The 23,825-nt window shown below is 46.6% G+C and overlaps 3 protein-coding genes, 1 long non-coding RNA gene and 1 pseudogene across 12 annotated transcripts; 3 read left to right on the top strand and 2 right to left on the bottom strand.

Annotated features, from left to right (window-relative positions):
• Positions 1–84: 84 nt before the first annotated feature.
• LOC103460701 (glucose-1-phosphate thymidylyltransferase) lies at positions 85–3,283 on the top strand. Of its 5 annotated transcripts, XM_008402982.3 has the most exons (8): positions 88–395; positions 1,342–1,431; positions 1,505–1,584; positions 1,655–1,770; positions 1,837–1,934; positions 2,423–2,491; positions 2,566–2,624; positions 2,688–3,283. In XM_008402982.3, the coding sequence occupies exons 1-8, from the start codon at positions 204–206 to the stop codon at positions 2,806–2,808; spliced, it is 825 nt and encodes a 274-aa protein (XP_008401204.1). In that variant the 5' UTR covers positions 88–203; the 3' UTR covers positions 2,809–3,283. The 5 variants fall into 5 exon arrangements, with proteins under 5 accessions (XP_008401203.1, XP_008401200.1, XP_008401202.1 ...); XM_008402981.3 differs by having other exon boundaries at positions 85–395; positions 1,655–1,934; XM_008402980.3 differs by having other exon boundaries at positions 87–395; positions 2,423–3,283.
• asnsd1 (asparagine synthetase domain containing 1) lies at positions 2,797–8,942 on the bottom strand. Of its 3 annotated transcripts, none has more exons than XM_081604760.1 (6): positions 8,804–8,942; positions 7,271–7,324; positions 6,804–6,879; positions 5,350–6,738; positions 3,887–4,068; positions 2,797–3,170 (listed from the first exon to the last, which is right to left on the bottom strand). In XM_081604760.1, exons 4-6 carry the CDS (start codon positions 6,685–6,687, stop codon positions 2,897–2,899), a joined length of 1,794 nt encoding a protein of 597 aa, XP_081460886.1. In that variant the 5' UTR covers positions 6,688–6,738; positions 6,804–6,879; positions 7,271–7,324; positions 8,804–8,942; the 3' UTR covers positions 2,797–2,896. The 3 variants fall into 3 exon arrangements, with proteins under 3 accessions (XP_081460886.1, XP_008401206.3, XP_081460887.1); XM_008402984.3 differs by having other exon boundaries at positions 2,797–3,118; XM_081604761.1 differs by having other exon boundaries at positions 5,350–6,733.
• LOC103460704 (cobalamin trafficking protein CblD pseudogene) lies at positions 8,393–9,683 on the top strand (annotated as a pseudogene). The gene is made up of 2 exons (XR_014086722.1): positions 8,393–9,437; positions 9,493–9,683. The product of XR_014086722.1 is annotated as a cobalamin trafficking protein CblD pseudogene (transcript).
• A 2,588-nt stretch (positions 9,684–12,271) lies between these two features.
• Positions 12,272–14,953, bottom strand: LOC108165994 (uncharacterized). Of its 2 annotated transcripts, XR_014086724.1 has the most exons (4): positions 14,070–14,953; positions 13,709–13,814; positions 12,831–12,992; positions 12,272–12,740 (listed from the first exon to the last, which is right to left on the bottom strand). It is a non-coding gene; the product is annotated as an uncharacterized LOC108165994 (long non-coding RNA). The 2 variants fall into 2 exon arrangements; XR_014086723.1 differs by having other exon boundaries at positions 12,739–12,992.
• Positions 14,954–15,077: 124 nt separating this feature from the next.
• On the top strand, positions 15,078–23,337 carry slc40a1 (solute carrier family 40 member 1). Its single transcript, XM_008402977.3, has 8 exons — positions 15,078–15,428; positions 15,509–15,576; positions 16,161–16,320; positions 16,408–16,523; positions 18,757–18,883; positions 19,049–19,294; positions 19,716–20,351; positions 20,811–23,337. The coding sequence occupies exons 1-8, from the start codon at positions 15,392–15,394 to the stop codon at positions 21,119–21,121; spliced, it is 1,701 nt and encodes a 566-aa protein (XP_008401199.2). The 5' UTR covers positions 15,078–15,391; the 3' UTR covers positions 21,122–23,337.
• The last annotated feature ends 488 nt before the right edge of the window (positions 23,338–23,825 follow it).

The following is a 23,825-nucleotide window of genomic DNA, read 5'->3' as shown; positions in this document are numbered from 1 at the left end:
CAGTCAGTTCTGGTTCGGTCCAGTCCAGCTGGTTCGGGTGGGTGTTCTGAACTCTGCGGTCAGTGATTTATTAGTTCCTCCAGGGGGCGGTAGAGCGCAAAGAGCTCCTTCCTAACCTCCAAAGAAGAATGGGAACTTTGCCCCAGTTCAGCCGGTCCTGGAACCAGAACCCCGACCCAGATTGGCCCAGACAAGAGTTCTAGATGAAGGCCGTGATCCTCGCCGCGGGCTACGGAACCAGACTGCAGCGGGACGTTTCCTCCGACCGCAGCGGCAGGTTCGCTCACCTGGTCGGGGTTCCGAAGCCGCTGCTGCCGGTGGGCCGGAGCCCGCTGATCAGCCGCTGGGTCCGGGCGCTGACCCGGTCCGGGGCGGTGGACGGGATCTACGTGGTGGTAGGAACCCAAAAATACAGACAGCCGAACCGAAGGGAATGATCCGGATCCTAATTGGAACCGGTTAATGAACTAGATGACCCAGAACTAGTCCGTCCGTTTATCAACTCAACGCAACCTTTGACCCCGTCTGGTTAAAAACCAACACAGCCAAACTTGAATTGGACCGTTTTACTTTAAAGGTTATTTGTAAAACTTTTATCCCACTGATTAAAAACCGACACATTTTTATACCGTTTTGGGTTCTTTGGACTGGGCCGGTCCAAGACATACGCAAGCTAATAGGTTCTGCTGTTAGGGTCTCATGCTTGAATCTTATTGACTGAGAATTATTAAATGTTTAGAAGGTATTTTTCATCTGAACGCAGCATTTTAAGCCACAATCTAAAGGAATTGCAACATTTAGTTTATACCAGATAAAAAATACTCGTTTATTGCTGTGCTAAGCTAGCTCAAATCTAAAAATTATTTTTTTCCTTGTACTTTAACTGGGATTTGTTCACAAATTCACCTCAGGAGAAAATCTCCGTCCCAAGATTTAACCAGCAACCAGCTTCAACCCTCAAGCTAAATATTTAACTCCCATGTATAGCCGGTAAGCTAAATGTTGAGCTAACTATGTTTAGTTCTGACATTTTAAAAATGAACCAAATGGTGAAAATATGAATTTGGAAGATGGACCTCAGTTTTTTCCTGACAGGCTAAATAACCAAAATTATAGGTACATTTTTGACTGTAACCATAGAAACGGGAGCCTGTAGCTTTACGAACTTTCCATCATTTAGTTTTGGTTTATTCTGAATCATTTTGGCAGAAATGAACCTGACATGCAGTTTGGAGTGAAACGGGTCAGAATGGAACCAGATTTAAACGTCAGACGGTTTGTAACCAGAACTCTGGTGGGTTTTAAATCGGACCGCATGGTTCCGGTTCTGCTCTTCCTCAGACCAACGCTCTCCACCAGGCTGCATTCGCCGTTTGGGCCGCAGAGTTTCCGGAAGTGCAGATTCTCAGCGATGAGACGCGAAGCAACGAAGTAAACCGATAAAAACCCGTTAGAACCGGTCGGTTCTGATCCGACCCACATTAACGTGGTCTGTCCGTCCCAGGAGCGGCTCGGCGCCGTCGCCTGCCTGCAGCTGGCGGTGAAGCACTTCGGCATCCAGGACGGCGTGATCGTCATTGGAGGGTGAGGTTCTGGTTGGTCTGGACCCGTGGCGGGTTTCTGGGACTTGACGCCGGTTCTGATGTTTCTGCAGCGACACGCTGTTCAGGGAGGACTTCAGTCTGGGCCGGGTCGCACAGAAGGTTTCCGAGCTGCAGGCGAGGAGCGCCGACAGCTGCCTGCTGCTGTGCTACCGCTGCAGGGACGAAGGTGAGATCATCATCATCATCATGCTGCAGTTAGTGGAAGGACGAACGTTCTCCTGCTGCTCTGCAGAAACCCAGAAGTACGGGATCCTGGAGGTGGATGATGATCTCCGGGTTCTCCGGATGAAGGAGAAGCCGCGGCCTTCAGAGACCGAGTCCAGGAGAGCCGTGAGTCCATCAGGGCGCCCGATGCTAGCTACATGCTAGCTACGCTAACCACGACTGTCAGTGTCATCACAATAGTTATACCAACACTGGATTTAGCAGAAGCTAATTCTAAATCACAATTCCATTATGCTAATTAGGAAAAGCTAATACTAAAGCACTAAATCAACATGGTGTGTAGTGGAAACTAATGCTAACATGCTATAAGAACAGTATTTAGCTGGTACTATTTCAAAACATTGTGATATTCAGTGGAAGCTAACGCTAAAGACCCGCAGCAACATGTTATTTTGTGGTAAAACGCTATGCTAACATCTTGTTTAGTAGAAGCCAGCGCTGTCGGGTGAAACCAACACCACGTTACATTTAATATTTTAGTCCTGTGCTAGCAAGAACACTAAAGCTAAAATTAGCTCCACTACTGTACTAGCAAAGTGTTCCCACCGCTGCCTCATGGCTCTTGACCTGTGAATATTCTAAATATTTCCCAGTGTCCGTGTTTCTACGTGTTCTCCAAGGAGAGTCTTCCTCTGCTGGACGCCTTCCTGCAGGAGAAGAAGGTCAAATTCAACCTGAACGACGACTTTCAGTTTCCAGACGTTCAGATTCTCACTGAGAAACTTTGTGTCATCAGGACGCTCCGATCGAAGAGCGCGACGCTCCGGGGAACTTTGTGTCATGGCTCATCCCGAGGTAACGGGAAACGACGTCCGTCCAGCAAGCAGAAAATGGTCTCTAACTTTCTAACTTCAACAGGAAGCCGGTTTTCACCCAGGAGATCTCTGGACGCTTCGACGTGGGAAACCTGCCGTCGTACCTGGAGTGTGACGTTTACTTCAGCCAGAAGCTGCAGGACGACAAAACCTTCATGGTTTAAAGGGCCAGCTTTTAATGGGAAATGATTTCAGAATGATTCAAACAGGAAACCAGAGGCTGCCAGTCACCCGGTCAGGAGCCTCCTGCATTTATCGGACGCCTTCTCCCGCCGGTCCTCCATCTTGGCCACGCGCGAGCCGAACTGCACGGCCCGCTTGGGCAGGACGGCCGACGGGCCCAGGCCCAGCTGCCTGGCCGCCGACCGCAGGAGCAGCTTCTCGCCGACGCCGCACGGCAGAGACAGGTCGGCCTTCAGCCAGACGGGCAGCGAGCTCAGGTGGCTGACCACGTCCTCGTCCAGGTACGGAAACCTGCAGGGAGACGATGCAGCGGGTCGGATCAGAACCAGCCACTGGCTTCATCCTGAGCAGCAGAACAAATTAATCTGGTTTCAGATCCAATTACATTAAAAACATTCTATCAGGTTTAATCTGTCAAATGGATGAAAATTTACCAATAAATGATTTTAAAATCTACTTTGTTTTGTTTTTATTTTCAGAAAAAGTCTCAAAAAAAAAAACAAAATGTTTTTTTACTTTTGCTGGTTTTTGTTCTGCATGATGGAAAGAAAAAACAAAAAACAATTTATTACAAAATTATAAGGAAAATGTCATTAAAATGAGTTTTGAATCAAATTTTATTATAAAAATATAATTTCTAATATTCAGTCTGGAATATTTTCACCTTTTGCCATATATATATATATATATATATATATATATATATATATAATTTAATAGTTGCATATTTTAACGCGTTTTTAATATTGCATACAAAAAGGTTGTTAAATAAAAACTCAGATCTTTTTATCTGATTAGTCTTCACACTAATCAATCAATTGAGGTTAATCACCAGAGATTAATCGATTAATCAGAGTAATTTGATTGTCAGATTAAATCATTTCTAAAATGATCTTCAGCTGCTCTGGTTGGTTCCTTTGATCAGCTGATCAAAAACCTGATTTTTTTATTTTCCCTCCATAAACCTCAACATTCCAGCTTCGCAACAGAAAGAAAAATCCATATTTTCTCGTTAAATCTTAATATTTCCGGTCATTTCCGGTCTCTGGCTCCGCCTACCTGGCCTCCTTCCCCTGGTCTCCCACCACTCGGTCGTCCCGGCCCAGGTTCCTGGAGGAGATCCGGCCCAGCTCCATGCTCAGCTCCGCCAGCAGAGCCCGGAGTCCCGCCGCCTGGAACCGGACTCTGTGGCGGGAGTAACCGGCCAGCTGCTCATCCGCTCCGATCCCGGTCAGGACCACCTGCCGGGCGGCGGTCAGCCGGAATCACAGTGTTACCGTTAAACTGCCGCTCACCGTGAACGGCTTTCACGCATGCGCAGAAGGAGAACGCAAACGTCACAGCAGCGCTGCGGCCCAGATTAAATTATCGATTTAATTAACTAACAATAAACGTTTTAAGACCCAGAATATCAAATCTAGGTTCATTTAACACTTTATAGGGTTAATTTGAATAAAACAAAAACATTTAAAAGGTTTTTAGCCTGAAGATTTTAGCAAAAACGCAACATTTCCATCAAAAAATAATCAATTCTCAGTCTGAAACGATTAATCGAGATTAATCAATTACTGAAATAATTGTCAACAGGGACAGCGAATCAGGTTTTTGCTGCCGATTCAGATCACCTGGTTTGTCTCATAACTTTATTTTGCTTTAGTTATAAATGTGATCTGGCAAAATGAAAAAACGATCTGGAGAGAAATTCACCGAAATTAGACAAACATGCAAAAATACTTAGTTACAAAACAGCAGCTAATAAAAAATACTGAAAAACCTGCAATCACTAAAACAAGCTGATCAACGCTGGCTCTGATTGGCCCGCTGATCAACGCTGGCTCTGATTGGCCCGCTGATCAACGCTGGCTCTGATTGGCCCGCTGATCAACGCTGGCTCTGATTGGCCAGCTGATCAACGCTGGCTCTGATTGGCCAGCTGATCAACGCTGGCTCTGATTGGCCAGCTGATCAACGCTGGCTCTGATTGGCCCGCTGATCAACGCTGGCTCTGATTGGCCAGCTGATCAACGCTGGCTCTGATTGGCCCGCTGATCAACGCTGGCTCTGATTGGCCAGCTGATCAACGCTGGCTCTGATTGGCCAGCTGATCAACGCTGGCTCTGATTGGCCAGCTGATCAACGCTGGCTCTGATTGGCCAGCTGATCAACGCTGGCTCTGATTGGCCAGCTGATCAACGCTGGCTCTGATTGGCCAGCTGATCAACGCTGGCTCTGATTGGCCAGCTGATCAACGCTGGCTCTGATTGGCCCGCTGATCAACACTGGCTCTGATTGGCCAGCTGATCAACGCTGGCTCTGATTGGCCAGCTGATCAACGCTGGCTCTGATTGGCCAGAATGTGATGATTTAGATGATTAATCAAAGAATAAACTAATAAACTAATCAACAATAAACCTAGTCAGTCGAATGTTTTTCTTAAATCTGAAGAAAAAAGAACTAAAACCTGGATCTGCAGGTTGAACCTTGAGAAACCAGGACATCGGCTACAGAAGGTGAAAGGTCACCTTGGCTGAGGAGGTGAAGGGCCTGGGCCCGCCGTCCTCCATGACGGTCCCTGCGCCCCTGGCAGCGAACCAGATGGCGCAGCCGATGCTGTCGTCCAGCACCGAGTCCAGCGGAAGCACCAGGTGCCGGATCCGCTGCCGCCGCGCCTCCTGCAGTTCCTCCGGCGTCACGTTGATCTCTACGAAGTTCCAGCGCCGCTCAGGATTCAGGCCGCGCAGTTCCTCCAGACCGGCTCTTCCCGTCAGTCGGTCTGGAACGTCAAAGGGGCTGAAGGTTCGGGGCGCAGTCGGGCCGCTGTTCGGGGAATCCTTGTTCCGCTTCTTGTTGTGGTTCTTTGGCTCCTGGAGTCTGAAGGCGACGTTCAGCAGGTCGATGGGATGCTGAGCGGGAACATGGCGGTCCGCCAGAGCGGCCAGGACCATGGAGTCGATTCCCCCGGAGAAAAGAACAGCGACGCTGGCGGAGCCGGCCAGAGGAGGCGGAGCCTGAACTCGCCTCCGCACCGCCTCGCTCAGGACTCGGATCAGACGTTTGGCCTCATCCGGGCGCGCGCTTCCTGCCAGCAGCTCGTCCAGATCCCGGACCGACAGCCGGGACTCGGTTGGCGGGTCAGGGCTGGAGGCCGGAAGTGACTCGTTCAGAGGAGGAACTGGGGCGGACATGGCGAGCCCAGCCGGGTTCGTCTCCACCAGGCAGTAGATGGGAAGGGATTCCGGGCTGGTGGAGGGAATATTGGGATGATCCCAGGGAAAAATCTCCAAGGAAACAGAACCGGATCGAGCAAACTCCTTCAGGTCGACCCTGAACACGCCAGCGGCCGGGACTTCCTGCCAGCTCCGCGGGTCGGAGGCCGGACTGTGCGCCGCCACTGAGGTCAGGGTCATTGTTCCCGCCGCGAAACTCCACAGCAAACTCCGCCTGCCAAAGAAGTCCCGGCCAAACCAGAGGCACTCCGCCGCCCTCTGGTGGTAAACGAAGGCCCAGGGCCCGCGGACCGCCGACAGGACCGACAGGATCTCAGCGGCGGTTCCGCAGGCCTGCAGCCTCTGGGAGAGGACGGCGGTGTCGTTCTGGTCTGGATCCACCGGAAGGCCTCCGAAGATCTCCCCGTTCCACAGCAGGACGTTCCCGGCGGCGTCCTGCAGCGGCTGCGGCGTGAGGAGGCCCCGCATGTGGAGAACATGGGCGGAGAACAGGCACCGATAACCGGAGTCCGTCCCTGTAACCGAGACGTCCCGGCTGGAGTCCGGTCCTCTCCTCTGCAGAGGTTCCAGGACCGCCTGGTCCCGTCCCTCCGGAGCCGCGGACCGGCTCAGCAGGCAGAAGATCCCGCACATGGTGATGACCTCACAGGTCCTGCTGCTCCTTCTTCATGTAGTCCAACTGTTCTGCAGACAGAACCGACCGGTTCAGAACGACTCCAGACGACTCGACCCGGAAAAGAACGACTTACTTTTACAGGAACTCAGAGTCTGACTTCTGTCGGCCAGGAAGAAAACGTTGCTGTTCCTCTGCTGGGTGTAAACTTTCTGCAGGAAACCAACAAACATCCATCAAAGTCAACAAGAAAACGGATTTTATCGTTTTAAACGATCCAGTCCAGACAAACTGAATCTGTAAACCCGAATAACGGATTAAAAAACATTAATATTTGGTTGAGCTCATGTCTGTTCATTCAATAAGTTGGCAGCAAAAAAGATTTTGGAATTGAAAATGTTTGTTTTGCCGGATTGTTTCTGCAATTAACGCGATTAAGTATTTTAATTGAGACCTACCACTGTAATTTAAAGTCAAAGCCCGGTTGTGATTGGTGGACCTGCAGGTCAAGCTAACCAACGTGGGTCGGTTTCATTCCGCTTTTACCTGAATAATTACAGAAATGTTGATGAATGTGAAGTCAGGGTGTTAAAAACTGCTCACCCGGCTTTTCTTCAGATTAGAAAGCTCGTCCACAATAATCTTCTGCTCCTTCACCTAAAAGACAAAAACAATTTCAAATAATCCAACTAAAAACACACAGCTGACAACAGCTCGTGTAAAAGTCATAATATTCATCTAAAACATGTGAAAGCTGCTCGTCATCCTCTATATTAGCGTGTCAGCTGATAGAAACTGTTTTTTTACGAACCTTTCTGTTCAGTTCCTCCTTCTGCGCTGAATATTCGCTCATATTATCGCTGCTGCCGGATGTTGTTTGAGACATTTTGTCTAAAAATAAACTAAAACAAGCTATTTGACGAAGCTAGCAACCGGCTAGGAGAGGCACGGCTAGCAGGTTCATCGCAGGATTTAGGTTTTGACCCCAAGTGACGGTTTCCGGTTCATGAACGATGAAACGTCGGAATCGCACGTTTACGTCGCCGCCATATTGCGACAGGCAAAAAACAAGAAAAATCGTGCTGCGTAGTTTATCCAGCCATCATATACTGTTAATTTATTTAAATCCCTTACATGTTTTACTTAATGTGTGCTATTTACATGATTATGATCACATTTTGATGTATTGCGCTGTAATATATTATGTTACATTTAGTAAATTAATTTTTTAAAGTTATATAATGAAAATTCAACAGAAGGATTACAATTCCAACAAAAATAATTTCCAAAAATAGGAATAGGAGCAAAATGTTCACATTATTTTCAAACATAAATTCGACATTTGAAGAGCTAATACATATAATGTGACATATACAGATTTAGTACACTTTCAAATAAAACTTTTAAAAACAACAGTCAAGAATAAAAATTTTGTCAGTATTATCAAATTCTTCTTTATTTTCAGAGTAAAAAAAATCTAATAGTCTGAAGAGCTACATTTGGGCAAATTACTTTTTTTCTAGGTTATGGACATTTTTTTTATATATTGCAAGAGTAAAATTGACGTTCAACTGTTTTGATTTACAAATTACATGAAGTGCATGTTTTCCAGTGTTGAAGAAAGTCTTTGGCTTTTAAAACCGCTTTTACTACTTCTCAATGAATTTCTTTGGTTTTAAGAGAAATTGGACAAGTAATGTATTTCTAATGTTTTGGAGTATGGTTAAAAGAAATTAAACACGGAATTTATTCCCCACACCACCAGGGGGCGATAAAACCGTGTGAAAATAGCTGAAGTGAAGAAGCGGTAGGTGGGAAATGCGCATGTGCAGAAGAATGTTTAGACGATAGGAGAGTTTACAAGGACACAACGAGATTCTGTGTTGAAAAAGCTGAAGAAAACAGAGATTCGTCTGCGGGCAGAGGTTCGGTAAAATGGCCTGTTTGAGTCCGGTTCTGTCCGGCAGAACCAGGCTGGTCCGGTACCTCTCCGGGATCAATGTGTTGGTCCACAGCATGGCTGCTAGCAGACCGGTCTCTGCAGCTGCTGCCTGCTCCGTAAAGAACTATGATCTGGTCCGACCCAGATCAGCTGGGTCCGACCAGAACCCGGCCGGTCCGGACCGTCACCTTTACCTGTGTGATCCAGCGGGCCTGCAGCGCCCTCCGGTGGGAGAAGGAGAGCACAGCAGGAGAAACGGGCTCTCGGGTTTCCAGGTAACTGATGAAGTTCTTCCGTCCGAACCTCCCGGTTCCGACTCCAGGGTGGAGTGTGCCGTCCTGTCCTGCCCGGAAGCGTTAAGAAGAGACTTCCTGTCCATGTTCCCGGAGGCTCCGGAGTCCGACATGACGGTCATCACGGTGACCCAGAAGACCCGGAGCGACATGACGTCATGGAGCGACGCGGTGGAGCGCGAGCGGGAGGAGAAGCTGGAGACGTTCATCCACGGTGCGCGGGAGATCTGCGGGGCCCTGCGGGCCGACGGCCTCTGGGCGGACTTCATCGACCCGTCCTCCGGCCTGGCCTTCTTCGGCTCCTACACCAACAACACGCTGTTTGAGACGGATGAGCGCTACGCCCAACTGGGCTTCCGTATCGAGGACCTGGGCTGCTGCCGGGCCGTCCGCCATTCCCTCTGGGGGACGCACGTCTTTGTCGGGACGATTTTCACCAGCGCCCCGGCCGGAGCCTCCGTCCTGGAGAAGCTGCTCAGCATCTAAGCACAGCGGACAAAACAACTGATTCTTTCAACTTTTTCACTTCATGAACGTCCGAAATGTTGACAAACTTGAATAAAATTGTTTTCATTAAGAGAAAAGTAAAGAAACACTTAATCTTTGGAAAATATGGTTGTCAAAAGGTGCCATAATTCAACGAATGGTTGCAATCACCAGTTTGACAGTATCTCAAATATTTACAGCAAAAAAACTGATAAATTGTTGTGTTTCTCTGCCATATTGTCCACCTCTATATGCTGGACTATACTTTTTAGAATAAAGTCTTTACCTGTTTTAAGTCATTATGAAAATGTTTTCCCTTTTGGCCCTTCATAGTCAGGTAGTTAAGTGGTTGCTTGAAGCCTCCATGCCACCAGGGGGCCCCCAAGAGCACAAAGCTAGCATAATGAAAGTATGTTTAAAATAACTGGATGATACCAACTAAATGCCATTTCTCATGGAAAAACTAGTTCTATATAGTTTTTATAGTTACATGAATAATGTTTAATTTGTTGATGGCTGCTGGTGGGGAAATATGATATATCAAAGTTGTTTGCTGTAAGTTTAGTGTTTATCAGCTGATGTTACTTTCAAATAGTAAAAAAAATAATAATACAGCACATTTCAACACCTGAGTGAAGTCGCCCCCACCACCTTCTTCAAATCGGATTAAATTGGTGTCAAACGTTAGTGCTACGTTTGTGCAGCAAAAATGTTCGTTTGTGCCGCTATCATTTTAAAGATGTAAAGAAAGTTGGATTTCATAAAAGCTGAGTGGCTGATTGACCTTTTGCCCTTTACACTTTCATTAATATCTTCAAAGCCAAACCAGCACAAACGTTTGACACCCATTTTGTCTGATTTGAAGAAGCGGGGGGGCAACTTCACTCAGGTCATTTCAACACCACCAACTCTGCATATCAAAATATATTTTTTAGTTTGTTTCTCCTCTTAGGTTAAAATAACCATAACAACACTGATGTGATGTAAGCTAATTACAATGATGCTAATGAGTGTTAGCTTAGGAAGGATGAAGCATCTGGTGTTGTTACGGCCCCCCCCAGATTAAAGTCAGTTTAGGGCCCCAGAAAGGTTTGGACCGGCCCTGGACGATTGGCCAGAAGCTGTAATCTGGACCCAAACATCTCTACTGGAAGATGTAGATGGTTTGACCGGCCCAGCTGGCGCACTGCCGGGCCACCTGCAGCGGGTATCGACCCGGACCAGCTGGTATCGACCCGGACCAGCTGTCAGGTATTTGCTGTCTGTGACCCTGGAAGACTCTGGTGTCAGTCGGTGACCTTTGATGTTTATTGTTGTGAAGCAGATCAAAGCCTTAATGACCGCAGCGCCGCAGTTTCAGAACCATCAGAACCAGCACCGCTCCGAGGAAACAGCAGATTTCTGGACCTCCTCTGACAAAGCGCCGTTAGCATTAGCAGTAAAAAGCTCGGCTCTCTGTGAAGAACAGCTGAAAATCCTCCAGCTCCGCTGCTTTGTCCTCGGCCCGGCAGCGCGAGGCCGCAGCGGGACAGTCATTCATATTTTTATCCATCCGGGGTAAAATTAGCGCAGGTAAACACAGCTTGTTGTGCAGCAAAAGGAGGCAGACATACCTGCTGCTGAAAATAACAGAGCAGCCGTCTGACCGCTGATGACAGCCAGCTGAGCCCGGCGGGCTGACACACCGACCCACTAATCTGGTTCCGCTCCAGCGGCTCTGCTCTGTTTGGGCCCTGAATACATCACAAAGACTCACCTGAGCCCATTGTTACCGCTGCGCCCAAAATACCCGCTGATGCCCGTTCTGCTCCCTCACGGCATGAGACAGCACCCAGAGGACAACCCCAGCTTTTATTCTGAAAATCCGAATTAAGCGACCAGAATCGGCTCGGTTCGGTCCAGTAGAATCTCTAGAGCTAACCTGGTTTTCCAGATCTGAACTGGAAAGTTCCTGTAAAATCAGGCAGGTCGAAAAACAATAAAGGTGCGTTTTTAATCCACTTTAAACCAAATTCTGTAGAAAGTCCTGTTCGGTTGGTGAGGTGTGAATGCTAAATGACCTCTGACCTCTGGTCCTCCAAACCTCGGTCTGGGTGAACTCTGGTTCGGTTTGAAAGCATGTGTGAACTCCAAGCGGACCGGAGACCAAACCAAGAAGTGGACTATAGCGCAGGGCATTCTGGGTAAATACAACCAAAACAAACGTGCTAGCCTAGCGATCGCAGGAGAAATGGCTCCTAGAAATCTTTCTACCGATCAGTGCTTTAGCATTAGCATAACGAATATTTACAGTTAGCACTTTAGCAGAACAAACATTTACGTTAGTGCTTTAGCATTAGCATAACTAATGTTGGCTGTTAGCATTAGCATAACTAATGTCTGGTGGTTACTTTAGTTAGCACAGCTACCTTCTAGTGGTGTCCACTGTGGAATTCTGTGTCTAAAAGAAACTGATAAAATCTCTTTTCTTCTGCAAATGAATAAATACAACACCTAGAGTCGTATCGACCCATAAAAAGAATTTAGAGTAGAACAAGTTTTAGGTCGGAGCCGATAGTTTCTGGAGCAGCAGCTCAGTTTGTCCGTTTCATCAGAACCTGACAGAAGCTTCATGATCTGATCATCTGATGGACATAAAGTCCACATTTATCTTTGGGACTTTTGTTCAGATTCAATGAAAAAAGTGGGAAAAAGTCGTGAACAAAGAAAACTTTTGAACGATATTCAGAAATCCTGGAGATTCACCGCCAGTGGCCACTTTATTAGGTACACGGTACTCTTCTGTTTGAGTCCAGGTTTCAGGTGTCGCTCTGCAGATCCACCTTGTCTAAATATTGATCATCTCCGTCTCTGAACAGCCTGAGATCACATAATGAACTGAAACGATGTGCATCCTCGGCCTGTTCACTCCGACTCTGCTGTAAAGTTTCAATCTGAACTTTCTGCATGTTTTCCCTGTGAACCTGGAGCCTCTGACCTCCCTGAGGCCCTTCAGGTCAGAACAGGTTCTTCTGCGCTCTGATCGGGACCTGAATCACGTAGACGCACTTTTCAGTTCTTCATTGTTTCTTCTGCAGCAAATAAAGAAGTTTACAAAACGCAAGACATTAAAAATGAAATGTTTTTGGATGCATGAAGTTAAACTGAACTCTCATCCTGCAGATGCAGCGATGGGAATGTGAGGCTCCGCCCCCTCCTTTGTTTGTGCCAGTGGGAGAAGTGAAACAGGCCAGAGAGCATTTTTGTTTCTTTCACAACATGCCGGGCCGGCCCTCTGAATCTGGACGGCTCATTCTGGAATCCTTCAGCTCAGAAACACAACGCTGCTGGGATTAGTGGCAATTATTCATCCCTGCAGATCCAAAAACATCTCCATGAACAATAAAGCCCAGAGAAACCAGAGAGGCCTCCAGCTGATCAGAACCGCCTCAGTGTTTGTTACCTGATGGAGCGGCAGCCCGTAATTACACCTCTGCTCCGCTCTGTTGACAAACCGGAGAAATGCAAGTCATCCATGGAAACCTGCGCTTCTCCTTCCTGCAGCTGCTGCTTCATGTCAGCAACGTTTAAAATGTCCAAATCCTTCAAACGTTTCTGCAGCTTCCTGTGGAGCAAAGCAGATCAATGAAATGTATAGATTAGCTGGAATCTGTTAATGCAAACTCCTGTTAGATTTAATGAAATTAATGAAATTGTACAGTGTAGGACAGTACACTGTAAAAATATGCATCTTTTAGAAAACAGGAGAGAAGTCAAAGTTTTATTAGAAGACAATAAAAATATTTACAAAATAAATAACTAAAAAAAGCAAAAACAGAAATGATCTGAAGTCTGGATCCCATGAACAATAATAACATTCTGACATTAAATAAATATCCTACTTTATTCTTTTATGGATTAATTTGTATATAATATGAAACTATATTTAATTTATTGTAGTTATTCATTTTTTAAATGTTTTTATCCCAGTTTTTATTGCTTTTAACCCAATTAGTTGGTATTTTATGGCCCAAAAATCTAATGAAATTCTGTTTTGTCTTCTTTACAGAATAAAGTTTGAAACATGAGCCACGGCAGCGCTGACGCGTCACTTTCTCTAAAAGTCATGCACTTTTCTAAAACAATGTTTGCAGCTGCAGCAGATGTGCAGTTTTAAACTTTTTCTAGAGAAACTTTCCAGAAACTGGAGACGGATCGTCTGCAGAAACAGAACAAAGAAACAAAAAGACGATATTTCACAGAAAAACTAAAGTTTCCTCTGAAGGGCCTCCAGACCCAGAAGCTCATTAATTATTGGCACAACGTCAGAGATGAACTTACCGCTTTAATATTTAATGAGTGTTGAGGTTTTGCTGCGCAGCTTCCTGGACGTGATGCTGCATGTTGTCCTGAAGGCGTCTGAGGGGCCTAGTGACCTCTGACCTCTCTGGAGAACATCACAGATTGTATATTAATGCTAATCTATGATGCACATACATTTTTGAGCATTTGCATATTTTTAAATTTAGTTTTAAAACATGTTAAAAAAGTATTAAGATGTAATTTTTTTGTTTTGCTTTTAGCTAAACATGGAAAATGTTAAATTTTAAATCAAAAATTAAACTTTATCAGTTTCTCACAAGTTACCAAAACAGAAACCAGATGAAATGGATGAAAACAATGTTATTTCTGCAGCTCATACCTTCACACACTGCGGCTGCTCTGGATGCTGAGGTCCGAGTTTCCACTGCAGAGATGTTTCAGATTCATTTTCTGTCCTGGATACAGAAGTTATGACTCTGAATTACAAATGGAAACAGTTCATTTAGTCCAAAACCTGTCAAGTCATTGTGTTGTTCTGTTTTTCCTGTTAGCAATGCAGCTGCAGCACCACCTGCAGCACCAGCAGAGCAGCAGCTGCACAAGCACCAGCTGCAGCAGCACCAGCTGCAGCAGCACCAGGAGCTGCAGCAGCTGCAGCACCAGGAGCTGCAGCAGCTGCAGCACGGCCCTCCATGCTGACGCTGCAGTTCCAGAACGTCCCAGGATCCAGCAGGGTTTGAGCCTGGCTTGTTCCTGAACATGACCAGGATTGTTCAGTTAACAAAGTTAGAATCTGATGATATGAGTTTAAGCTTTGCTTTTTTTTTTTAGCTCAGTTTGTTCACAACTCAGTGATTGTAAGTTTAGCTGTTTGAACTTTCAGCCCAAATCTCCCAAATTCAACCAAATTAATCGATTAAATTGCTGCTAAAGTTCTGAATAGGAAAAGGGCAACCCAATGAAATCCTGCTTCAACCTTTATTCAACCCTGATCACAAAAGTCATTTTGGTAATATATACTGCTATAAAAATAAAGGGAGCACTTCAGTGTTCACTTAAATGTTAAAGTGTTCCCTTTATTTTTTTGAGTAGTGTATTTCTGGTTCCTCTTGGTAAAAATCATGTATTTTTTGTGGACTGATTTCGACAGTTTTTGTTTAGATGTAAACATGTTGATAATGGAGGCCCTTGAAATAAAGAAAGAGAATAAAATGAGTAAAACCGGTTTCTGTCGGAGCTCCAGTCCCCCAACAGCCTTTAGCTAAGGTGCGTTCCGCCATTTTTAACCCCCACTTCTCTGCTCTGCCGTTCTTCCTTGTGAGCGCGCGCGCACGGGGGAGTGCGCCGCGTTTGTTTGTGCCCCCATGCGAACGGTGACGTCACGGCGCGGGTATATAACGGCAGGGACGTAAACAGGGAGCAGCAGAGCGGAGCGGACAGAGCCACGGTCCGAAGCCGGACAGAGAAGCAGCCATTCCCCGTCTGTTCTGGGTCGAACCCGTCCGTCAGAACATAAGAACATTTCTTTCCAACTTCAGCTACAGTGTTAGCTAAGTTCGGAAGGGAGGAAAGGGGAGAAACGTCGCGTTTTCTTTTGATTTTTCTGCTTCTTGCTGCCGACGGTTGGACGCAGAGACAGCAGAGGATCCGCCGCTTTCCAGCACAAAAGGAGGAAAATCAGGCTGTTTGAAACGCTTTGACATGGAAACTACTGCACCCAGGAAGGCGACATGCACCGGTGAGATATTATTTATACAACGAGATTTGTGTGATTACCCAGGGGAAATAATAATAATAATAATAATAATATCTCTTCAGAATCCATCAGACATTTCTTCACTTCAGCCAAGTTTCTTATTTACATGGGCCATGCACTGTCAACATGGGTGAGTAGAGCTGAAATATCATTCATTTACTGTAATAAACCACATATTTTGGCAGTATGGCTCACCTGAAGGACAAATATCTGTTCTTGTTTCCAAATCTGTCTAAATATAGAAAGTAAAAAATGTAATATTTTTTATATTATCTAAAAGAAAAAACGCTTTAAATCCATGCAGACTACATTTAGTTTTATTTTAAATGAACCAGTCATTTCAGTTTTTGTCCTGTTGGTTGTTTTTTGTTACAAAAAAATATTTTAGATACTTTTTGCTTCTGGAGAATCTTAGATTCAAACCAAACATGAAACTCCTTTTGTTCTGCATTTCATTGGAAAAATAAATGCATCACAGAACAAAACTGTGATTATTGTAGAAAAACAATAAGTTCGTTCTTTATATATTTTTATATCAAGCTTCTTTACAGAAACGGCCCTAAGCCGTATGTACAGCCAGATATATGTAAATGTCTGGCTGTATATTTACATATTCAGCCAGATATTTAAATGTGTTTTATGGAAATGTAAAAAAATGAGAAAGTGAGACGGAAAGTAGAAATCTGAAATGTCTGGATGTGCGTCTGCTTGCAGGGTGACCGGATGTGGAACTTTGCGGTGGCCGTTTTCCTGGTGGAGCTGTACGGGAACAGCCTGCTGCTCACGGCCGTTTACGGCCTGGTGGTGGCCGGGTCCGTGCTGCTGCTGGGGGCCAACATCGGCAACTGGGTGGACAGGAACCCCCGGCTGAAAGGTGAGCGTCTGAGCGCCCAGCGTGGGTTTGGTCCGGTCAGGTGGGTTTGGTCCGGTCCGGTCTGACGTGGCGCCGGTGTTTCCACAGTGGCCCAGACGTCGCTGCTGGTCCAGAATAGTTGCGTCATCACCTGCGGCGTTCTGCTGATGCTGGTTTTCCACTTCAAGGCCCAGCTGGTGGAGCTCTACAACGGCTGGATTCTGGTAAGATCCACTGAACAGTTTATCAATAAGCAATAAATCAATTCATCACATGATAACTTAAAAACTCAATAATTTCTATTTGCATGATTTACTGTTTTTCTCTTTCTACCACAAACTGGATGATAAAAGTTTTCGGTCTCAGTTTTGTTTCCAGTGATTTTATAATTAATTAGTCGTTTCTGTTGTTTTATTTATTAAAATGTTTATTATTTGAAGATGGTCTCAAAACAACATAGTCGTTTATTGCAGCTGACTTTATGATGACCGGCCTATTTAATGACCGCAAACCTAGAAACAGAACGGAGCTGAAAAGTGCGGCAGGTGGTCCGGTTGTTTGGTTTGGAGCTGCAGGCGTGCCGACTCGGCAGGCCGGCCCGGGTCAGGACAAAGGCGTTCTGTCTGCCGCGTGTGTGTGTGTGTGTGTGTGTGTGTGTGTGTGTGTGTGTGTGTGTGTGTGTGTGTGTGTGGGAGTGAAGCTGCAGCGTCCAGTCGAAGGCCGCCCAGTCAGCAGGTTGCTCATGTGACTGAAAACGGAGGAAAATCCTTCCCTGATCCGGCTGCTGACAGATTCCTGTTGCCATGCCGATCGGAGCAGCTGAGCCCTAAACTTGTTTTACAACATGTCGGTTTGGGTCGTTAAGACGCCTTTATGACGGCACAGCTGACCTGCAGCTACCTGCTAATTATTTACAGACAATTATGGATTTTTTTCCCCAAAATAGAAATCGATTCTGGTCGGTTTGCATAACCTGGCAGGACAGCAGAACTCGACCTTTGAGTCTAGTTTCTTTTTGTGAAAAATATTTGCTTTGACTGGCAGAACTTTCAGGTCCTGAACGAAAGTTTTCTTCAAAATACACCATAAAGGAGTGAATGATAATAATATTCAATTGTTTCAACACATTTTGTTTAAAAAGCTGCTCCAGTTCTTTCGTTTGCAGTTTAAAAATCAGCATTTTTATTTACAAACATTTAAATATTTACCGTATTTTCTGCACTATAAGGCGCCTAAAAACCTCACATTTCCTCAAAAGCCGACAGTGAGCCTTATAACCCGGTGAGCCTTATATACGGACCAACATGGAGCCACAACAGGTCCAGCAGAAGCACGCGGTGCATGCTGGGATAATTGTCAGAACGCTGGTTTGTTAATAAAGTTTGATAATACATTTAAAGCCAGGAGGGCGGAGGGGGGGGAAGAGAGACAGAGACTGTGGCGGCAGCGTGTCAGTTGGTCTGTGTTACCCAGAATGCAGTGGGGCACAATATGGCAACATCGTGAGTGAAACAACGACTGGGGCAGCTTATGTAGATGTGTAATAACAATACGAAACAAATTGGCAACCCAAACTATAGCATCTATTCTATGCGCCTTATAGTCCAGAAAATACGGTACTCATGTTCACAGTTAAAGTAAATCCCAGAAAAGTGGGCGGAGCCAAGAGAGACACGGCCAAAGAATAAAAATAGTAAAAGAAATAAACTCCGTTACTTGTAAACTTTGTGGAAAAATGTAATGATTTCTTATCGAAATAAGAATTGACCTGTTTAGGCGCCGTTCGGCCAACAGAGGGCAGCACTGAGACGCTTTAGGCAAAACGACGCAGAACAAGAGTTTTTCACAAAAACGTTAAAATCTGCACAGAAACATGAAGATGGAGCCGCAACAAATACTTAGCAATTATTTCATGTTAAGTTTTATAAAATGAGTTTAAACTGAATTTCTACCTGATTTGCTTTTCTAAACAACAAATTGTTGATTTTGATGTTTAAAAAAGGAGTTAAATTATATATTTGTATTTTTAATGTTTTTCTAGTATTTTATAAAAATGTTTAAGTGAAATAAAAAATGTGCAGAATGTTTTTTTTTTATCTGATTTATCGTCAGAAAAATCCATTAATTGACAGAATCAGTAGATCAAATGATTAGTTGTCATAATTGATTAATCATTAGAATAATTAGCTGTCAGAATAATCTGTAAAGTTGATTAATTGTTAAAATACTGGTTGGTTGCATCCTGTTGTCCTCTTCATGTGATCACATCCCACAATCCTTCACTGCATCATCATCACATGACCAGGCGCCTCCTGAAACAAACATCGGTTTTAAAATCAGTTTCACTCGTCAGACATGTTGATGCAGAAGTTTGTAGTTTTGTTGCATTTAATGAATGTAGGAAAAATCAGCTTTGTCAGGAGTTCAGAGGTCAAGTCCTGTGTGTTTCTCCTGCAGACCGTCTGCTACATCCTGGTCATCAGCATCGCCAACGTGGCCAACCTGGCCAGCACGGCCACCTCCATCACCATCCAGCGGGACTGGGTGGTGGTGGTGGCCGGCCAGGACAGCAGCAGCCTGGCCGGTGAGTTTCCGCTCGTATCTCTGAGAGTCAGACTTTGGACCGCCGCGCTGCTGCCGCGCTGCTGACGCCCTGCTGACGCGCTCTCATTGCTTTATGTCCTCCTGATTGCTCTGAGCTATTTGCTGCGGTGAACCCGCTGACCCCATGGCGTCTCCCCTCCCGCAGACATGAACGCCACGGTGCGGATCATCGACCAGCTCACCAACATCCTGGCGCCCATGCTGGTGGGCCAGATCATGGCGTTCGGCTCGCACTTCGTGGGCTGCGGCTTCATCTCCGGCTGGAACCTGGCCTCCATGTGCGTGGAGTACTTCCTGCTGTGGAAGGTCTACCAGAGGACGCCGGCGCTCGCCCTGAAGGCCGGACACAAGGAGCCGCAGCACGAACTCAAGCAGCTCAGCCCACACAAAGGTACCGGCGGCCTGACCTCTGACCCCACACACACAATTGTAAATAGTCAAAATATGAAAAAAGTGATAATAATGAGAATAAAGTCATAATACAAGAATGACGTCAAAATAAAGAGTAAATCGTTTGAGATCAGTTGTAATATTACAAGATGAAATTAAATGATTTTGTCCTGAGAATAAAGTCTGAATATAAATATTTTAAATCTCTTACACAAAATATAATTAAACTTTAAACTGAAGAATTCTGAGCATCTTGTGAAGTTTGATCATTTTTATTAATAATAAGGAAATATTTATTCTCAGACTTAAATGATCAGGAATCTGAGAGAACGGAGAAAATCTCTTCTTCTAGTAATATTAAGCCTTTATTCTGAAAATTTGAACTTCTGATGCTGATCCAAAGCTTCCTGTTTCCCTGACAGACTGTGAAAACGGCCAGAGTCCAGAGGAATCGTCTCAGCCGCTGATGGACGCCGTGGCGCCCGGCGCCGCGGGCCCCGGCGAGGCGGCGGGCTGCTGCGGCGCGGCCAGCCAGCCTCTGCAGACCTTCAGGGCCGGCTGGGTGGCCTACTACAAGCAGGACATCTTCCTGGCCGGCATGTCGCTGGCCTTCCTCTACATGACGGTGCTGGGCTTCGACTGCATCACCACGGGCTTCGCCTACACGCAGGGCCTCAACGGCTCCATCCTCAGCCTGCTGATGGGCGCCTCCGCCATCTCCGGCATCTGCGGCACCGTGGCCTTCACTTGGATCCGCAAGAAGTGCGGCCTGATCCGGACGGGCTTCATCTCCGGCACGACGCAGCTCTGCTGCCTCCTGCTGTGCGTCTGCTCCGTCTTCGCCCCCGGCAGCCCCTTCGACCTGAGCGTGTCGCCCTTCCAGGACCTGTACGCCCACCTGATGGGGCAGCAGAGCCTGCCGGAGGCCGAGCACAGCCTGGGCGCCGCCTTCAGCACCAACGCCACCACGCCGCCGCCGCCGGCCCACGAGCTGCCGCCGCTGCACTCCTACATGTCCGTCAGCCTGCTGTTCGCCGGCGTCATCGCCGCGAGAGTCGGTGAGCAGATCCCCGTTCCCTCATCCTTTCTTCACTTTCTCCTTCTAAACCAGACTTTCTTTAATCTCTGCTAATCTCTCTGTGGACTCCGGCCAGCGACCTTTGACCCAGTCCTCATTGGGTCCTGGTGCAGAAAAAACCAGGACCCAATAATTACAACTTTAATAAGTCGTTGATGTTGAGATTCTAAAGTCAAATCAATCAGTGATTAATAATCCGTCTGATTGTCCAGATAATCTGAGCTGGTTGGATTCGGTTTGCTGCGTTTTTCCTTCCTGTCCTGATAAAGTGACGCGCGGCGTGGGGTCAGCGTGGGGTCGGCGTGCCGCGTATCTCCTCCTGATGAGGGAGTCATATTCGCAACCTTTGAAGCCAATAATGTTCCAGAATGAGCCACTGCAGTGAAATGAGGCCGTAAATCAGACCGGAGCTGTAACTGCTGCTTCCTCTGCCCTGCAGGTCTGTGGTCCTTTGACCTCACCGTGACCCAGCTCATCCAGGAGAACGTGATCGAGTCGGAGCGCGGCGTGATCAACGGCGTCCAGAACTCCATGAACTACCTCCTGGACCTGCTGCACTTCATCATGGTGATCCTGGCGCCCAACCCCGAGGCCTTCGGCCTGCTCGTCATCATCTCCGTGTCCTTCGTGGCCATGGGTCACGCCATGTACTTCCGCTTCGCCTTCAAGAGCCTGGGCAGCCGCCTCTTCCTGTGCTGCTCGCCGGAGCAGAAGGCGGAGACGGACGCCTCGCCCCCCACCACCGTGTAGAGCCGCCATTACAGACTCTGTCCCAGCCGGACCGCCCTGCCTCTCATTCACCCAACTAACACCAACGCTTGTAGCTGTTAGCGTCCTGATGCTGGGTAGACGGGTTAGCGTCACAGAAAACTAGCTTGTAGCTTTAGCTAAGACGGAGTTTGCTTATTAACACATAGTTTAGTCGAGGCTCCGCCTCCTCCCGTTGGCCGGCCGGCTGTACGCGGCGGCGGCGGCGGACGGTCAGGGAAGCGGGCGATGGGCGCGGGTTGAACGCCTCTCGCCGGTGCTGCGGAGACGCCTCCTAATTAACCAAACTCACTGGCCTCTTAAGGAGTCCGACTATATTTATTCACTAACTTTACTTTATCAGCAGTATTGTGTTTTTCTCGTGCCAAACAAGAACTCGCGCACCGCAATAATAGCTCTTAGTTACCAAAGTCTCTGGTGAAAAAGGAAGTGAGGGAAGCCAGGTCTCTGCAGTACGTCTCCGCGCCTGCGGGTGGCAGCACCACCGCAGGCGGGCTGAGCTCTTTCTCCCATTAGAAGAGAAGAAAATCGTCTTTTCAGGTAGTTTGCAATAATGTTTCAGTTCTTCAGTGATTTCTGTCGTGATTGTTTTTACTCAGGCACTTTATGTGATTGACGTTTGTCATTCCACTCTGATCATCGGGCACTCGTTCAGTTTTTTAGTTTCTTTTTGCACAAAGTTGAAGCCCCGCCCACTAACCGCGGTCCGTCCTCAGTCACCAGGCGTCTGCGGTGGAAGACAACAAAGGCACATATTATAAACACTCAGCAGCGCCAGGACAAACGGCCAGTTCCTCAAATTACAGACGTCTCCATCAGCCACACTGACCAGACGTCACTTTCATTCCTTCATGTCAAACTGATTCTTTGTTTTCCTGAACTTGGTTTTAAGAAACGGACTTCAGAAAAGACTCAACGGTTTTCTTTGGACTTTGGCTGCTGATCATTTGTAGCAGTTCACAGTTTTCGGGCTCATTCAGGCTGCGACGCCGCGACGCCGCGTCCTCGCCGCTGCGCCGCGTCCTCGCCGCTGCGCCGCGTCCTCGCCGCTGCGCCGCGTCCTCGCCGCTGCGCCGCGTCCTCGCCGCTGCGCCGCGTCGCCGCGTCCTCGCCGCTGCGCCGCAGTGCTGCTCCGATGAACAGAAGAAAATCAGACTGAATAATTCAACTTATAATCCATCTGAGGTATAAACTCAGCCAGAGTCCAAAAAACCCAAAAGCTCCAGAAGAACTATTGATCAAGACCAAAATTAGCTGCTGATCAAGAATAGAATAAAATGCTTTTCATTTTGCATCCAAACAGATCAAGTTCTTTTAAATGTTGAGTAAAACTCTGCAGACCTTCTGGAGGTTTTTCTTTCTTTGGACCTTCGCTGCCGAGCATCAGGCTAACCTCAACATTCTGGCTCCAACAGAACCTGAACAAATGTTTTACTGGGACTTTATTCAAGTTCTGGGCTGAAAATAAGTAAAAAAGCAAAGAAAGTCCAAAGAAAACTCCAGAAAGTCTTCAGAACCGTGAGTGTAGACTGGTTAAAAGATGACAGCAGACGTAAAATATGAAGATTTGTGGCAGAATCAGAACCTTTTCTAGTTAAATCTGGTCAGAATAATCCAGATTACTGAGGTTCTGGGCCATGCGGGTCGATTTAAACTACAGAGCAAATCAAGACGAATGAATATTTAACCCCGGAGGTCTGAACAGTTCTCTACCTTATAAATACAACTTTATAGCTTCATCCGCTTCCTGTCTGTCTGAGCGCCTTACTGGAAACCTGCCGACCGCCGCCTAACGCACACAGAACCGAACCGGGTCGTCAGAACCGGGTCGTCAGAACCGGCCCGGAGCGGAGCAGAACCGAGGGAGTCCTAGTCAGGATAATCACTCACTAACTCAAGTTAACATCAGGTCTGAGTCGACTTTAGCTTAGAGGAACAGAAATAAATATGAACCGTTTGTTTTTTTATTGTTTTTATATCTTGTTTCTGTGCTAATTTGTGCTTTTATTGCATTTTATTTGAAAACACCTGCTCTAATCTCCTTTACTTTAATATGTGTGTGTGTGTGTGTGTGTTGTATATAAACATACAGTATTGTAGTTTTATAGTTAAGAGCGTGAATCATAAAGGAATCAGGTTTGTGTAAAAATCACACTCCAGTAGATGAAGAGGTTCAGAAATAAAGAACCGGATGAAAACCAGGCTGTCGAGTCTTCAGTGTGTGTGAGAGAGAGAGGAGTGTGTGTGTGTGAGAGAGAGAGAGAGAGAGAGGAGTGTGTGGGAGTGTGTGTGTGAGAGAGAGAGAGAGAGGAGTGTGTGTGTGAGAGAGAGAGAGGAGTGTGTGTGTGTGTGGGAGTGTGTGTGTGTGTGTGTGTGGGTGTGTGAGAGAGGAGTGTGTGTGTGTGGGTGTGTGTGAGAGAGAGAGAGGAGTGTGTGTGTGTGTGTGTGTGTGTGTGTGTGTGTGAGAGAGAGAGGAGTGTGTGGGTGTGTGTGTGTGAGAGAGAGAGGAGTGTGTGTGTGTGTGAGAGTGTGTGTGTGTGTGTGTGTGTGAGAGAGAGAGAGAGAGGAGTGTGAGTGTGTGTGTGTGTGTGTGTGTGTGTGTGTGAGAGAGAGAGAGAGGAGTGTGTGTGTGTGTGTGTGTGTGTGTGAGCTCTCTGAAGGTATCCGGTGTCAAAGTGCTGAAACT

Source organism: Poecilia reticulata, chromosome 2 (genome assembly GCF_904066995.2).
Source record: "Poecilia reticulata chromosome 2, P_reticulata-male-v2, whole genome shotgun sequence".
NCBI lineage: Eukaryota > Metazoa > Chordata > Actinopteri > Cyprinodontiformes > Poeciliidae > Poecilia > Poecilia reticulata.
The sequence above is the reverse complement of the archived record's forward strand: the minus strand, read 5'-3'. Positions and strand labels throughout refer to the sequence as shown.

Bases quoted from the DNA above. Each gene is read 5' to 3' on its own strand.
- slc40a1 (XM_008402977.3), top strand. From the start codon at position 15,392: ATGGAAACTACTGCACCCAGGAAGGCGACATGCACCG. The intron at 19,295-19,715 runs GTACCGGCGGCC...TTTCCCTGACAG, and splicing joins GCAGCTCAGCCCACACAAAG to ACTGTGAAAACGGCCAGAGT. The intron at 20,352-20,810 runs GTGAGCAGATCC...TCTGCCCTGCAG, and splicing joins CGTCATCGCCGCGAGAGTCG to GTCTGTGGTCCTTTGACCTC.
- LOC103460701 (XM_008402978.3), top strand. From the start codon at position 204: ATGAAGGCCGTGATCCTCGCCGCGGGCTACGGAACCAGACTGCAGCGG. The intron at 396-1,341 runs GTAGGAACCCAA...GCTCTTCCTCAG, and splicing joins TGGACGGGATCTACGTGGTG to ACCAACGCTCTCCACCAGGC. The intron at 1,432-1,504 runs GTAAACCGATAA...TGTCCGTCCCAG, and splicing joins ATGAGACGCGAAGCAACGAA to GAGCGGCTCGGCGCCGTCGC.
- asnsd1 (XM_081604760.1), bottom strand. From the start codon at position 6,687: ATGTGCGGGATCTTCTGCCTGCTGAGCCGGTCCGCGGCTCCGGAGGGA. The intron at 4,069-5,349 runs GTGACCTTTCAC...GCCGCCCGGCAG, and splicing joins CCTTCACCTCCTCAGCCAAG to GTGGTCCTGACCGGGATCGG. The intron at 3,171-3,886 runs GTAGGCGGAGCC...TCTGCTGCTCAG, and splicing joins GACCAGGGGAAGGAGGCCAG to GATGAAGCCAGTGGCTGGTT.